At 33.7% G+C, this 15,809-nt stretch overlaps 2 protein-coding genes across 3 annotated transcripts; both read left to right on the forward strand.

Moving 5' to 3' along the window:
• The first annotated feature begins 632 nt into the window (after window positions 1-632).
• On the forward strand, window positions 633-1,823 carry LOC112416617 (uncharacterized). The gene has a single exon (XM_024770875.1). The coding sequence runs from the start codon at window positions 633-635 to the stop codon at window positions 1,821-1,823; it is 1,191 nt and encodes a 396-aa protein (XP_024626643.1).
• A 4,807-nt stretch (window positions 1,824-6,630) lies between these two features.
• LOC11446385 (serpin-ZX) lies at window positions 6,631-9,396 on the forward strand. 2 transcript variants are annotated; one of them, XM_024769502.2, is made up of 3 exons: window positions 6,631-7,128; window positions 7,995-8,607; window positions 9,191-9,396. In XM_024769502.2, the coding sequence occupies exons 1-3, from the start codon at window positions 6,703-6,705 to the stop codon at window positions 9,364-9,366; spliced, it is 1,215 nt and encodes a 404-aa protein (XP_024625270.1). In that variant the 5' UTR covers window positions 6,631-6,702; the 3' UTR covers window positions 9,367-9,396. The 2 variants fall into 2 exon arrangements, with proteins under 2 accessions (XP_024625270.1, XP_003622683.2); XM_003622635.4 differs by lacking the exon at window positions 9,191-9,396 and having other exon boundaries at window positions 7,995-8,849.
• The last annotated feature ends 6,413 nt before the right edge of the window (window positions 9,397-15,809 follow it).

Below are 15,809 nucleotides of genomic sequence, written 5' to 3' on the forward strand. Positions count from 1 at the left end.
GCTAGTTATTGTTTTTTTTTTCTTTTTTTTTGATCCACTTGTTCATTGGCTTGTTATTTGAGGTTAGTATCTTTTATTTATTTAAAATTTATTCAATGGATTAGTATTAAAAATATTAGATATTAGAAACATAGTTAGTAAAATTAAATTGTAGTAAATATGTTATTTAGATCAAATTTGTTTTACTTAAAATAAATGTAGTTAGTAAAAATGTTACGGTAGTTCTTTAAAAAAAGTTAAGTTAGTAAAGAAATATGTATAATTAAGTTTGTTAGAAAAATAATGTAAATTAGTAAAAAAATTATGAAGTTAATTAATATGACATATGTGAATTATTTTGTGGAAATCAATTTTGGCGTCCGCGCTTAACATTTATTTGTGGTTCGTAATTTGTATGTGCACACAATGTTTATTTTATACAAATTTTAGAAAATGTGATATAGATTAGAAAATGTTATATATTTTTTAGTCATAAAATATAAAATATTATATAATTTTTATGCGATAGCATGTTTATTTTGTACAAATTTCTAAATATTTAGGTGATTAGAAAAAAAATTGTTATTTATATTAAAAAAATATTTACGTATAAAAAATGGAACTAATTTGAGTCAACTGCAGCGACGCGAAAAATGGATCAACATATTTTCCTTCGTAGTTGGATGTACGATAGAAAATATCCAGGGAAAAGGAAACTTAAGGCGGCTTTTGTGGATGGAGGGATAAGATGTCTGTGTGTTAAATGTACGTGTAGGGTGACTCGGAGCCCAAAAGATGTTCTAAACCATTTAAAGGACCTTGGTTTTATGGAGAATTATTATGTGTGGATTTATCACGGTGAACAAGAGCCGATAAATAATACCGAGTCTGATGTTAATATGCACGCTTCAAGCAGTGAGGCGCGTATGGAGTGTGAAATCTTTGGTGTGATGGAAGATATAGTCGGTGATGCTCTTGCGGTGAACTTGTCTTACAACGAGGGTGGCGAAGAGGAAACAATCCTGAATGAGAAAGCGTTGAAGTTTTACAAGATGATGCAAGAAGTAAACAAGCCGTTGTTTGAAGGGTCGTCTGATTCTAATTTATCCATGAGTGTGAGGCTTTTAGCTGCCGCGTCAGATTGGAGTGTAGCCAAAGAAGGCCCAGAGTGTTATATAGATATCATGAGGGACACAACTCCTGTAAAGGACAATTTTTTCTTGAGTTTTTATGAGGCTCAAAAGTTGGTGGAGAAGTTGGGATTGGAAGTTAAAACTATTGATTGTTGCGTTAATGGGTGCAGGTTGTTTTACGACAACGAATTTGGTAAAAATGATGGGGCGTTGGTGGCGTGTAAATTTTGCAATGCACTGAGGTATGAAGTATGTGATGATGCCGGTTCTCAGAAGAAGAAACGAGTCTCAGTCAAGTCAATGTTTTATCTGCCAATAATACCAAGATTGCAGAGATTGTTTGCATCAACTCACACGGCCGATAAAATGACGTGGCATTATTACAATAAAACTAATTCAGGTGTGATGCGACATCCTTGTGACGGGGTGGCATGGAAGCACTTTGATCTCGTACATCGTGATTTTGTAGAAGATCCACGTAATGTGAGGCTTAGATTATGCTCTGATGGATTTATTTCGTATATCCAAGCATCAGCAACGCCTTATTCTTGTTGGCCAATTCTTCTTACCCCGTATAATCTTCCTCCTGAGATGTGCATGTCAAAGCCTTATTTGTTTTTGAGTTGTATTGTACCAGGACCTACGAGCCTCTTATATGGTATAGATGTGTATCTACAACCCTTAATTGATGATTTGAATAGATTTGAATAGATTGAAAAACCACTCATGTAGTATGCCCTCTGTATGTGATTTAATATTCCCTGTCAACTCAAATTGTGAATGCTTTTCAAGTAGCTTTTGTTGTAGCTATTATTTACAGGAGCTTACACAAAAATGAGAACAATTTTAAGATTGAGTTTCTCATTCATCCTTTTGTCTAATGACTTTTCACATTTGAGGTGTGCCTTAACCAAACTAATGTCATTGAAGATATATTCTCTTTCTTGAGTCATTTTAATTGGTGGAACAATTGTGTCTTACCTTTTATTTCCTAAACCTGTTTAATAGCAGTTCTGATCAAATAAGTTTCATGCAGCATTATAAACCTAGAGATTGCCTTGAATTAATTTTTTGATTCTGATTTCTTCGTACATTCTTTCCTTTATGCATGATAGTTCTCATGCTAACACTGTTTATATTTTATTTATGCATGATGTGTTAGACTGTGCCATGATATATGATGACAGTCAGTCTTTCACTATTTTTAGAGTCCTTTTATGATATTTTTGAGTTCACAAGCAAGCTTAAGCAGCAAGAAAAGCAAGAAAAATCGAAGAAACTGAAGAAAGGGAATCATGTCACGATAACTGAAAAATGTGTCACGATTACTGGAAAACGTGTCACAATTACTGGAAAACGTGTCACGATTTGGAGCTTTCAAGAAACTTGCATTCGACATTGGTAAAAACGTGTCACGATGGCAAAAACGTGACACGATTATGGAAACCCTAATTTAGGTGGTTTGTTACACAAGAAGAAACGTGTCACGATTTACTTAAATCGTGCCACGATTTTAGGAGCAGTTCTTGCCTATTTAAGCTGAAGACTATTCTGAAAACAACGATTACGAATTGGAGAGAGCCAAGTGCAATTTTGAGACCGAAAGACGGCTAGGAGGGCGATTTCTTCAACCTTCTATCAGTTCATGTATGTTTTGATTCCACTATTGTTATGTTATTTGTAAACTCAATTATGAGTAGCTAAATCTCTTAGAGATTAGGTCTGAGATGATTCTTTGTAACCCTGATTGAACCATGTTGCTGTGAAACTCTACTTATTGTGAATGACAATCTAGTTTTTATTCAATTCAATTGTTCTTAATGATTTTTATATCCTGATCAAATATAAACATGATTTAGTGAAAATGAATGACTACTGACCATAGCTTTCTACTTAGACAGAATTGAATTGTTCTAATAAACAGGGTTAGTCTAGGAATGGATAATCGTTTGTTAATGATATTAGGTTAACGTGCTTAAACCTTCAAAGATTATTAGACCACCTAAGGAATTAGGGGCTATAGTTTGAGAAGAGGGTCCTAAGTTAAGGGATTGATTAGGACTATTTTGTTAACTATCGTGGAACTAGAAAATCATTCATAAGAATAGGTGCAGTATACCAATTAGGGAAACATAGATGATTCGAAAGACATGATCTCATCTCTCTTCATATTTTCTAACCAAATCTATATTTTCTAACTGAATCTTTATTTTATGTTATTTAATTTTATGCAATCAAATCAAATCTACAAAAAAAAAAAAAAAATTATACATCCTAAATATTCACTTTATTGCTAAACTGAGATTAACACAGTCCTTGTGGATACGAACTTATTTTATTACTTCGATGCATTTTTAGTACACTTGCTAAAATAGTTATCAATATACTTAGTGGTATATAGTCAATGTTTGTTGCACTTGGTTGTTGAAGTTAAAACTGCAAACTGATTCTTTTACTCTTTCTTCTGCTACCTCTATTAATTTTGTTTATTGTATAATTATGACAAGGATGTCTGGGCGAGACAAGGATAAGGGTAAGACTCATGTTGTAGATCATGGGAAGCCGAAGAAAAAGAAGAATTGAAGAATAGATGTTTCCTCAGACCCTACCAGACAGTGGGTTCGGCCGACGAGGGTTACCTTCCGTAACATTGATGAACGGACTGGTACTCCTATTACTACTGCTACTACTCCACCTCCTTACTCCACTCCATTCCCGACTATTCCTCCCGCACCATTACCGCATAATCCTCCCGCACCATCCCCGCCTATTCTTCCCGCATCATTTCCAACAGCTACTACTAGTCAGGCTACTACTAGCCAGCCCCCCATATATTCTAATCCTGGTTTTGCCATGCCTGGATTTACTCTTCCATCCACACACTCGCCAAATTACAACACCACCCCGTATAATGTCCGACAAGGCTTTAACAAATCCGTTCCATCACAATCATCAAGGGAACTGATGCAAGATCTTATGCAAACTGGAAATTTCTTAGCCTTACTTGCTGATCAACGCCTCCACAACAGCAACAGCAACAGCAGCACCAACAACAACAACAACAACAACAACAAAACAACCAAAATGAAGAGGTACCGTCTGGGGGTGATCAACAACGACGACAACGACGTCAAATCATTGAAGACTGGGAGTATGTGGATAACCTTGTTGTGGTTACACCAACACCTGAAACGTAAGTAATAAAAATTTAATTTGTTACCTACGTTTGACTTAATTCTTATTAGTTTTTTAAATGCATAATTTAATTAAAAATTCAAATTTGTAGGTTAGAGCCATCCCACAGAGTATTAGAACATATTAAAATGGTGATCCAGACTTTTTACCCTAAATATAGGCGTTGGGCCGTATATACAGATCTTAGTACCGATGACAGGAAGGACCTTTTTAACTACATTCTTATTTACGCTAAATAATATTATATAATTAAAACACTTACGCTACATAATATTATATAATAAAATACTAACGCTACATTCTTTTAAATAATTAAAACATTTACGCTACATAATATTATATAATTAAAACACTTATGCTACATAATATTATATAATTAAAAAACTAACGCTACATTCATTTAAATAATTAAAACATTTACGCTACATAATATTATATAATTAAAACACTTACGCCACATAATATTATATAATTAAAAAACTAACCCTACATTCTTTTAAATAATTAAAAAATTTACGCTACATTATTTTAAATAATCACTTAAAAGCATTTAAAGAGTTTTAAATAATTTAAACACTTTCATTATGATGGTTCACCCAAAGAGGGTTTGCCACGTGCCTCGCGTAGTCGGACAATAGTGACGTGGTCTCAGGTCCTCTAGGATAGGGAGGCTCTCCAACAGGATATGGCGGTAACTGTGGAAGACGACGACGTCGTCGCTGAGTCTGAAGCTCAGGGTCTGCCTCCATATAATCTGCCACAACATCATCTGGCACCTCCTCATCCTCTGCCTCGTCCTGCGGCGGCTGATAAAATATCATATCCTCCTCCATCCGATCATATCCAACAAAACCCTCATCCGCATACCCAACATAATCATTGTCGGATCAACCACCTGGGATGAGTAATCCACCTGTGCCTGTGAGCCCTCTCCATCTATCCTCAGGTCCCTACGTTTCCGAGTCTTAGGGACATATGGGTTTTGATCCCCCTTTTCTCTCCGAGCGCTAACGGTACTCACCGCTTTACCTTTCCGCATCCTATCCTCTCTAATAACCCGTTGCTGCTCATCCGTATCCCTAGCCATATCTGCACAAAACAAATTTAAAAAAACATAAATACGTGGAACAATGGTTCTAACCTAATCTAACTTATGCATTCATCAAACCTAATCTAACTACATTATCCTAATCTAACTTATGCATTCATCAAATCTAATCTAACTACATTATCACATTATGATTATTCTACATTATGGTTATCATTATGCCAAAATTATGGAGCAATGTTCTAACCCTTACCTTATCACAAATTAAACTTAAGCATATATGATAAATTAAACTTAGGCATTAATAAAATTTAATATAACACATTCATCAAACTTTATGTAACATACCACATTATGTCATTCATCAAACTTGCCAAAAATGCCAAAAATATAAACTTATAAACATCATAACATATACGCATTACACAAATATACGGTTATTATATCATTATGTCCAAACTAATTAAACTAATCAAACTTGCCAAAAAAATAAAAATGCAAACTTATAATCATTATAACATACATACATTATAAAATTGAACATATTTGAAGAAAAAAAATCACAAAAAAGCAAGATTTTCTCACTTAGACATTTCATCAATCACCTTATGTGCATTTCAAAATACTAGCACAATTAGTGTTAATTCAACATCAAATTCAACTACATTGTACCTAAACCTACTCTAAACAACAATGCCAGCATAAACAATCAATTACAACATCTAATTCTATCATAATTTGCAAATTTTAAACCTAACCTAAACCCTAAACATTTTGCTAAAATTATTAAAATAACACCCTAAACAACCTACATTGCATGTAAATAGGAAGAAAGGTACTTACTTGTGATTTACTTGAAGCAAATTGGATGATTTTCGTGCAAATGAAAGTTTGGGTGAATTTGGTATGTTTTTGAACTTGGGATGTTTTTGAATTTGGGTGAATGTGTTTCTGGTTATGTAGTTTCTGCGTTCTTAAGATGTAGTTCTCAACGGCAGTTAACTGCCGACGTAGCATTGAGCGGTTGTTAACAGCTGGGAGCATAAACGTATTTTACTTGTGTCAATTGAAACTTTTCTATATAAAAAAACAATTTTTAAAGTATAAATGTAGGGGTGTGGGATATAACTTCCCTTATAATTTTACACGAAGCGAATTGGGCCAAAAATAATTATGAGATCGGGCCTCAAATCTAAAGTGAGAATGGATCCAAATCTAAAAATCATTATAAATTGAACGTGCTACCTCCCAAAGACCTAAATCCGACTACTTAGATAGGTCATCAAAACCGTCTTAGAATTAGGTCTTGAAAACCGTCTTAGAATTCAAAGAAGAAGAACAACAACAATGCTCCCTCAAAAAAGAAGAACATCAGAGCAGAATCTCATCGGAAAATCACTGACAAACCTCACCAACGTTTCTCTGAACATCACCAAACACTTGTTATCCAATCAAAAACTCAATGAAAAGAACGTTGTGTTTTCACCATTATCGCTCAACACCGTACTCATTATGATCACTGCCGGCTCCGAGGGTCCCACACAAAACCAACTTCTCTCCTTCCTCCAGTCTGAATCCACCGGTGATCTCAAATCCTTATGCTCTCAGCTTGTTTCTTCTGTGCTCTCCGATGGCGCTCCCGCCGGTGGTCCTTGCCTGTCTCACGTCAATGGTGTGTGGGTTGAACAATCACTTCCTCTTCAACCTTCCTTCAAACAACTCATGACTACTGATTTCAAAGCGACTCTTGCTGCTGTTGATTTCATCAACAAGGTACTCATACATAAAATAACTCACAAATTAGGGTTTGAAGTTTAGTGTTGTGATATTCTTTTTAGCAGACAAAGTGATAAAAAACTGACACACAACTCTACAAACCCATGCATGTTAACTTCTGGTGTCATTGTTTGTTGTTCTGTGTCCATGTTTGTGTCGGTCTTTCATAGGTATTAAATCAATTGTTTTTGAACTGATCATGATAGAATGATCCATTATGTTAAATCTAGGCCTCAACCTAACTATATCGTCATTGTTTATTAAGCTAGGCCTCAACCTCAACCTTATATTTTGCGTGCGACATAAGTTCTGCATGATGTACAAGTTAGTTTTCATTGTTGGATCAATAAATCTCACTATTGGATAAAATGAGATAAGAGAAGACTTATTGATCCAATTGTGAAAAACAAACTTGTGCATAGCATGGCTATCTTGTGCACAGTAGACAAAACCAATTAATAATGTGACTTTTGAATGTTTTACCACTTGTTTGAAAACTGTAATTAGCACACGAAGAAGTGACTTTAGTATTATGAATTTATTTTTTATTTTGATCATACAAACTAGCTAGCATTATTGGAGACAGTAATTTGTATAACCATTTTCTGTGACATTAAACTATTTACTAATTTTGAACACAACCTCATCTTCAAACTTTCTAGCACTAAAGATTACCTAATGTCTTGCCAATTAGCTTAGTTTCTCATAACTGTCTCCAAATGTGGTGTATGGAACAGATTTAGCAACTAAATCTGTGCCAATAATATCAACAAAATGTTTAACTCTTCTCTTATAATGCTCGTGAAAAAATTCAGATGATTTATTTTAACATGTTTAATTTTACAATTGATACTGGTTTGCAGGCTGATGAAGTGATAAAAGAAGTGAATTTATGGGCTAATAAGGAGACAAAGGGGTTTATTAATGATCTTCTTCCACGCGGGTCAGTTGACAGCTTAACCAGCCTCATCTTTGCGAATGCACTATACTTCAAAGGAGTTTGGAAACGACCGTTTGATACTTCAAAAACGAAGGACTATGATTTTGACCTTCTCAATGGCAAGTCAGTAAAGGTTCCCTTTATGACCAGCAAGAATAATCAGTTTATCAGTTCTTTTGATGGTTTTAAAGTCCTTGGTCTTCCTTACAAACAAGGCAATGATAAGCGTGCATTCTCTATTTACTTTTTTCTTCCTGACGAAAAAGATGGGTTGTCAGCTTTGATTGATAAAGTAGCTTCTGATTCTGAGTTTTTGGAACAGAAACTTCCTCGTAATCAAGTCAAAGTAGGCAAGTTCATGATTCCAAGATTCAATATTTCTTTTGAGATTGAAGCTTCTGAGTTATTAAATAAATTAGGATTGACTTTACCTTTTTCGAAGGGAGGTTTGACAAAAATGGTGGACTCTCCTATAAGTCAAGAACTTTCTGTTACCAGCATATTTCAGAAGTCTTTCATTGAATTAAATGAAGAAGGTACGATAGCTGCAGCGACAGCCCGTGGCAGTACAGGCGGCGCTGCTCCATTTCGTCTCCCTCCGCCCCCTCCAATCGACTTTGTTGCTGACCACCCTTTTTTATTTCTGATCAGAGAAGAGTTTAGTGGAACCATACTCTTTGTTGGAAAGGTGGTCAATCCTCTTGATGGTTGATTGTTGAATTCCATAGTATCTCAAATATGTTTTCTAAATAACCCATTTTCATATTTTGAAATACATTTTGTTTCGCAATTTTTATATTGGTTTATTATCTGCATAGTTTTGAAATACATTTTGTTTCGCAATTTTTATATTGGTTAATTATCTGCATAGTTTTATAACTGTTCATATTTGAAATTTACTTTATTGATGAAAAAGTTATTTATCGTGAAAATTCACTAGCTAGTAACAACTGTTATATGGTCATTTACTATGTAATGTACATGATGTGAAATGTAACACCCGTTTTCCCAACTTAAAAATTTCAAACATATTATCAGAGTAAAACATCACATACGGGATATCACACTTCTTAAAAATCTTAAACAGATAATTTCAAACATAGCTGGTAAACGAAGAAGGTACAAAAGCTGCAGCGGTGACCGTTAGCGTGTTATGCGGGTGTTCTCGGTATAGTCCCCCTCCGCCCCCTCCAATCGACTTTGTAGCTGACCACCCTTTTTTATTTCTGATCAGAGAAGAGTTTAGTGGAACCATACTCTTTGTTGGAAAGGTGGTCAATCCTCTTGATGGTTGATTTTTGAATTCCATAGTATCTTAAATATGTTTTCTAAGCAACCCATTTTTATATTTTAATATATAAATGGGGTAAATTATGTCCTATTCCATATTCGTATACTATCTGAAATATATTTTGTTTGACAATTTTTCTATTAGTTCATTATCTGCATAGTTTTATAACTGTCATATTAGAAAATTTACTTTATAGATGAAAAAGTTATTTATTTTGAAAATTCACTAACTAGTAACAGTTGTTGTAATGTAGATGATGTGAAACAAATCACCCTTCTGAAATATGATTTTACGAGTGATTGTTTATACTCTCTGAAAACATTGAGTAGAGCACAAGTTTATTCATTTTATTTTTTCAAGAAAAAGAAGCAAGAGCATATATAATTACTTAATAACAAGAACATCAGGGTTGAGTTTCAATTGATTTCAACTTTATGCATATTGATTATAATCTAACACAAGTTCTTTTTCCGATTTATTACCGATTCTTGCTTAGTATTGCGTTCTTCCTTGAATGTGTAAAAAGTCTGAGCATACTTGCATTGCACGTAGGAAAATTATGGATTAATTATGCCAACTAACCAAAGTTAGCAATATTTATACTTTTAAGTTTTGGAAGTACAGATGTCTTTCTGCATAACTTAGTAAATTTATTCAGATATGATTTACGACCAGAAAAATCATATATATTTTTTATTTATCCTTTTAAATAGAGATAAAATGCTCTAATTAAATTGTCATAGAATTGAAGTCCAACTTACAGACAAAACAAAAGCCAAAAGGGAACTAACATTAACTGTTAAAGAATGAAATAAAACCGATTATCGAAGCCTTGCACTATAAGAAATATGGCAATTTGCCAAGGATTTTGACAGGGGTTTGAAACCCTCTGGGAAATTCAGGGAAAATGCCAACGATAACCTCTGGCATATAACACAAGGGTTTGCCCCTCGCAAATGGAAAAAACCCATGGCTTTTTACAACGCGTGAATTTAAATTTTGAAAAGCAGAGGCATGCAGGCTGTGTCAGGACAAAACCGAGGCCAGGGATACCCCTTCGGATGTGCAAATAGCAAAGGAATCTTTGTTGTGATTCCAGTTGACTTGAAAGGGCCCTACAAAAGCATGTCCGGTCTAGGCAAGACAGGGGCAAAACCCCTCGGAAATTGCCAGAATCCCTGGCAAATTTCCAGCCGTTCTGAGCTATATGGTACCTAGCTATATGCTAGGATTTGACCAGCTATGCGAGGGGCTGTCCCTCGATAAGCCCTGCGATTCTTTCCCCCTATATAATTGCATGCACCAGTCATTTTATCGATTTCACAACACTTAGAAAAATTTCTTCCCATAAAACACAACACATTCATCAAACTTCATTTACTTGGTAAAAAATTCTTCATTTGTTATATGTTTTATCATGATATTAATTTTGACTACTTATTAATCTTATTTATTTTGTATGTTATTTGCAGCTGTGTTATTCTGCCTCCTGTGGCTAGTTGTCGTTCCAACTCTTGCTGCTTTTGGATAGCATAAGTTAGTGATATTTTTTCTTCATAACACTATAAATGATATACATGTTGATAATATGTTGTAAAATTCTTCATTTGTTATATGTTTTATCATGATATTAATTTTGACTACTTATTAATCTTATTTATTTTGTATGTTATTTGCAATTGTGTTACTCTGCCTCTTGTGGCTAGCTGTAGCTCCAACTCTTGCTGCTTTTGGATAGCATAAGTTAGTGATATTTTTTTCTTCATAACACTATAAATGATATACATGTTGATAATATGTTGTAAAATTGATAATATGCCATGTTGGTCTTCTAAAGAAAGAGCAGATGCCTTTTTTATCATCCTTATAATCAAGTTGCATACTCTCTGTTTGTAAATTTTGTTCAACTTTCTGTGTTTATTTATGTTTTAAATATAACGGAAAAAGGGAGAAATAAACAGTGTTAATAGAGAAGGGTAGTTTCTATTTATTTGATGAAAACTTAAGGGAGGTTAATGCCTATTTTAAAATAAGAAGGGTGTTTGTGTTATTTAGAGATCACGGGGGAGGTAAATGCAATTTTCCCTTAAATTTTAAATTTGTTTATATAATAAAATTAAAAGTTGTTTTAACAATATTGTGCTCGTGATTTTCGGATATCAAACCATTAATTGATTTGAATCGTCAATCTTTGAACTCTCAATTTTTATTCGTGAGAAGGGAAAAAAATGAGTAAAAACCCTTAAGATTTTGGATTCGGGGGTTGGTTACGCGAAGGGAAGGTGCTAGCACCCTAAGCGTCTACGGTACTCCGTAGGAACCTCTTGCCTAATTTATCTTGTGCTAAATTCATTTGCTTATTTGAAAATTATTGCCTAAAAAATCTAAGTGAAAGAATGGGGGGAGAAGAAGTATGTTTTTGGTTATTTTTATTTGATTTGGAAGGATTAACTCCTTTTCCTACATACCCTTAAAGAAAAGGGATCAAAACCAATGTAGTTCACCTAAAAAAGTTCTTTTTGGTGGGTTAGATTGATTTTAATAATTTTGAAAAAAAAAAGGTTTTAAGAAGAGATTAGAGGCCTCAAGGCATGAGAGAAAAATAAGATGAGGTTGGTCAAATTTTAATTAAAAAGAAAATTAAGTCTAATATGGATGTTAAATTGATTAAGCATTTGATTAAGAAAATAAAAGAAAAAACAATTGGGTTACAAAGCAAGGTTTATTAAGAAAATATTTTTGGAGTTTTGCATATTTGATTTTTTTGGAAAAATGATTTTTTCTAAACTAACGGTAAAAACTAGCGTAACGGCGTAACGTAACAAGAAATAAACATGAGGTGTCGGTGCATTGTGTTATTACATCAATTCCTAGATACATTCTATGGTCTCAAGAAAAATATAATAGCAAGAAATAAAATGCGCAAAATAAATTACATCAATTTCCTAATTATACACACTAAAAATAATACCAATAAAATAAAATGACAAAAAAATTAAACATGCATGAGATGATTCAAAGTACTAACGCAAATATACTATAACAATAATAATAAAAAAAACAGTAAATAAACAATCAACACAAAGAAAAATATTGTTATAAACTATCAGGAAAAAAAAATTAAGTGAAAGAGGTGCAGAAAGTAAAAACAGAGGTATAATTGATAAAAATGTAGTGAATTTTAAAAGAAAATTGGGCTTAAGCAAAAAAAAATGGGTCGGTTCGAGTTACTGGGCCCTGGACGGGTCACTGGGTTGGCTCAGGCAGAATCGATCTGAACCATTAGATAAATCAAGAGGTTCAGATCTGATTCCAGAAGAAGCCATCATTGTCATTTGATCAAAACTGATCAAGATCAAAGAGTTTAAAAAGACAGGAACACAATAGAGCATAAAAGACAAAGCACACGTAAATCCTCCAGGAAAGGGCGGGTCACTGGGTTGGCATAAGAGAACATGAGAGATGTATCTTCCGATCCTCCAGGAAAGGGAGGCTGATCAGGTAACGTCTTTGGGGGTGTCGCTACTGCAATGTCATCCGCGTCTAATACAGGCACAACATCCTCCGGAATATGTTGGTCGTCATACTCACCATCAGTGGCATCGTATCTTTGTTCCTGATAATTAAAGTACTCCACCTAGGTCGAGTCAAACACCTACGACTATTCAGGCTGTGTAGCCTGAGAACTCCCTGCACCATCCGTCCTCAACCTCTTATCCTCTTTGGGATGTGCATGTTTTCCGTTGCCCGCCTGGCGCTATGTGTCATAGCACGTCTACAACTTATAAGCTTAGATGGATCAATCGGCTGCCCCTGATTCGGATCAAACATATATACACTAAAATTTAAAAAATAAACATCATTCAACTTAAACATAAACTAAACATCATTCACAACATACATTCATCGGTGAAAATCAAAACCACATTCAACCTAAACATCATTTCCATCAACTACAATTATTTATAACTACATAAACTAACTAAATAATCAATATAATTCTCATTTGGGAATTTTATCAAACACTTTGTGTGCAAAGTATCAAACATATTCAAATTGTGTTCATATGGCACCATTCAAAACCACATTATACTTAAACATCATTTAAATATCAATTACAACAACTACATTCATTTATCAATTCATAAACTACACATGCAATCTTCAAAATGTCAATTCATTCATAAACCCTAACCACATGCAAACTACTCAAAAAAATAAATTAAATGAACCTAAACAAACTAACATTAAGATTACAATGACTAATGCTACTTACTTTTGATAATGTGGGGATGATTGGCTTGTAATTCGTGAAAATGGCTTTGGTGAGAATTAGAGAGAAGTTGAAGAATTTTTGAAGTAAGAATGATATGTTTTTGGTGCTTCTGTTTCTGTATAAAGGACGCATCGGCAGTTTCGATGGAATTGGCCGTAGCTAACTGCCGAAGTTTTCCTTGGTAGTTAACTGCCGTTGGTTCTTTTCCTTGGTAGTTAACTGCCGCTGGGGCATTTCCGTCTTTTACTGATGTTTTTCGGCCTTCTTTAGTGTGTCAACCGCAAATTTCCCACAAATATTGTGAGATCAAAACGGGAGTTTAGTTTGAATATAAAATGGATCCAAACCCAAATCCTTATAAATTCAAAGTCCCACCTCTTTTTGCGTAAAAAATAATTAAAAAAACATCAAACCTCTCAAAACTAATTAATTCATCTATACTAGCGAAAAGATGAACACTCACGTGCTGTTTTTCTGTTTTTTATTGCACTAAAAGTTTGAAAATTTTGAAATGTGTTTTTTTTATGAATTTTAGATTTTGATTAAAAGTAAAAATATAAATGCTTCGATTCTAAAAAAGTAGTTAAGTAAAATCCTTCAATTTTGATTGCAATTTTACGATTTTCGATTTTGCTATTCTTTCTTTCGACCTGAAGTAAAATCCTAATTTTAACAACTTTGCTCCCATCTATACAAGAAAGAGACAAAAGAGTATAAAAACACCAAGTTTGATCGGTTTAACAAGAAGAAGAAAAAAGTTACTTAATAATAATATCAAGGTTCACTTTTAATTGATTTTAACTGTGTCAAAATATGTGTATATGCGTGTGTCAGCAATATGCTGAGTTAGCATACTTGCATTGCAGGTAGGAAAATTAAGGATTAATGATGCACACTTGAAGCACATATAAATTTCAACATATCTTGGTAAATTTTTACTAAAGTATTGGAAGTAAAGATGAAAATCAAGATGAAAACGCTCTTAATTAAATGCTCACATAATCAAAGTCCAACTAACAGAAGAAAAAAAATGCCAAAAGTAACAAACAGTAAGTGTTAAAGAGTGAAATAAAACTGATAAACCAAAGAGTGGTGATACACATACATCCATATGAGGCATACACCTTTAAACTCCCACACAAAATTGCAACATGTGGCAATGTGGGACCCACACACAAACACATTCAGCTTTTTGTCCATCTCTCCTCTCTCTTCTGTCTTTCTTTCTTCTTTCACAACTTCTTCCTTCCTTCACAACTTGCTCTGTTTTAGAGAGAGAAAATTGAATATCAACTATGAAAACCACATTTTATAATCAAGTTGTTGGTACTACTGAAGAGTGTTGTTGACTAGAGTACTTTGGAGCAATTTTAAATCATAAAAAAAAATGTTGTTTCCTTCGTAACAAAAACACAACCCCTATAGAACATGCAGCTCGATTTCTCTCTACATCAATTTTCCATAAGAATAACTAGTCCCAACAAAAGTCTCCATTCATTCTCTTGTTCAGTTTACCGACTTTGAATTTTCTAGACTATTCCTAAACACACAACATAAATTAGCTTTGATTCCAATAGATGCAATTAAGCATATAGTGGTAACCCTCCCCTTTTAAAATTGTGATATGGAGTTTAATGTTTTTACTATTTGATTTTCATATAATTACTTTTTTTGACAATGACAAAATTCGTATAATTTTTTTAATTATTGAGTTTTGAAATTTTTCTTTCTTGTTTTTGCTTTATACGATTGCATTTGAGTTTTCAAGAAACTCATTTTTTAAGTGAAGAAAGAAACTAAAACCAAATTTGTGAGATTACGAATTCTAATTTTGGTGATGATGTGGATTAATAGATACCAAATCAATTGCCAGAGTTTCAATAAAAAAAATGGTCACATTCTTTTCATCTTCACCTTTCAAAACCCAACAAGTTGTTTTTGTTGTATTAGGTTGGATTTTGATTTTCCGAATTTGAGTTTGATTTTTTAGATTTAATGGGTTTTGGGTTTAATTTTTTCGATATGTGGGACTCAGGTTTGAATTTTATCAGGTTCTGGGTTGTTAGATAGGAGTTGCAGACTTACACAAGAGAAGTGATGGTGAGGTAAAATGACTAAATTATCCCTTAATGCAAAAAAGGGCAATTCCGTAAAAATAAAAAGAAAGTTGC

This window comes from Medicago truncatula, chromosome 7 (genome assembly GCF_003473485.1).
Source record: "Medicago truncatula cultivar Jemalong A17 chromosome 7, MtrunA17r5.0-ANR, whole genome shotgun sequence".
In the NCBI taxonomy this organism is placed as follows: Eukaryota; Viridiplantae; Streptophyta; class Magnoliopsida; order Fabales; family Fabaceae; genus Medicago; species Medicago truncatula.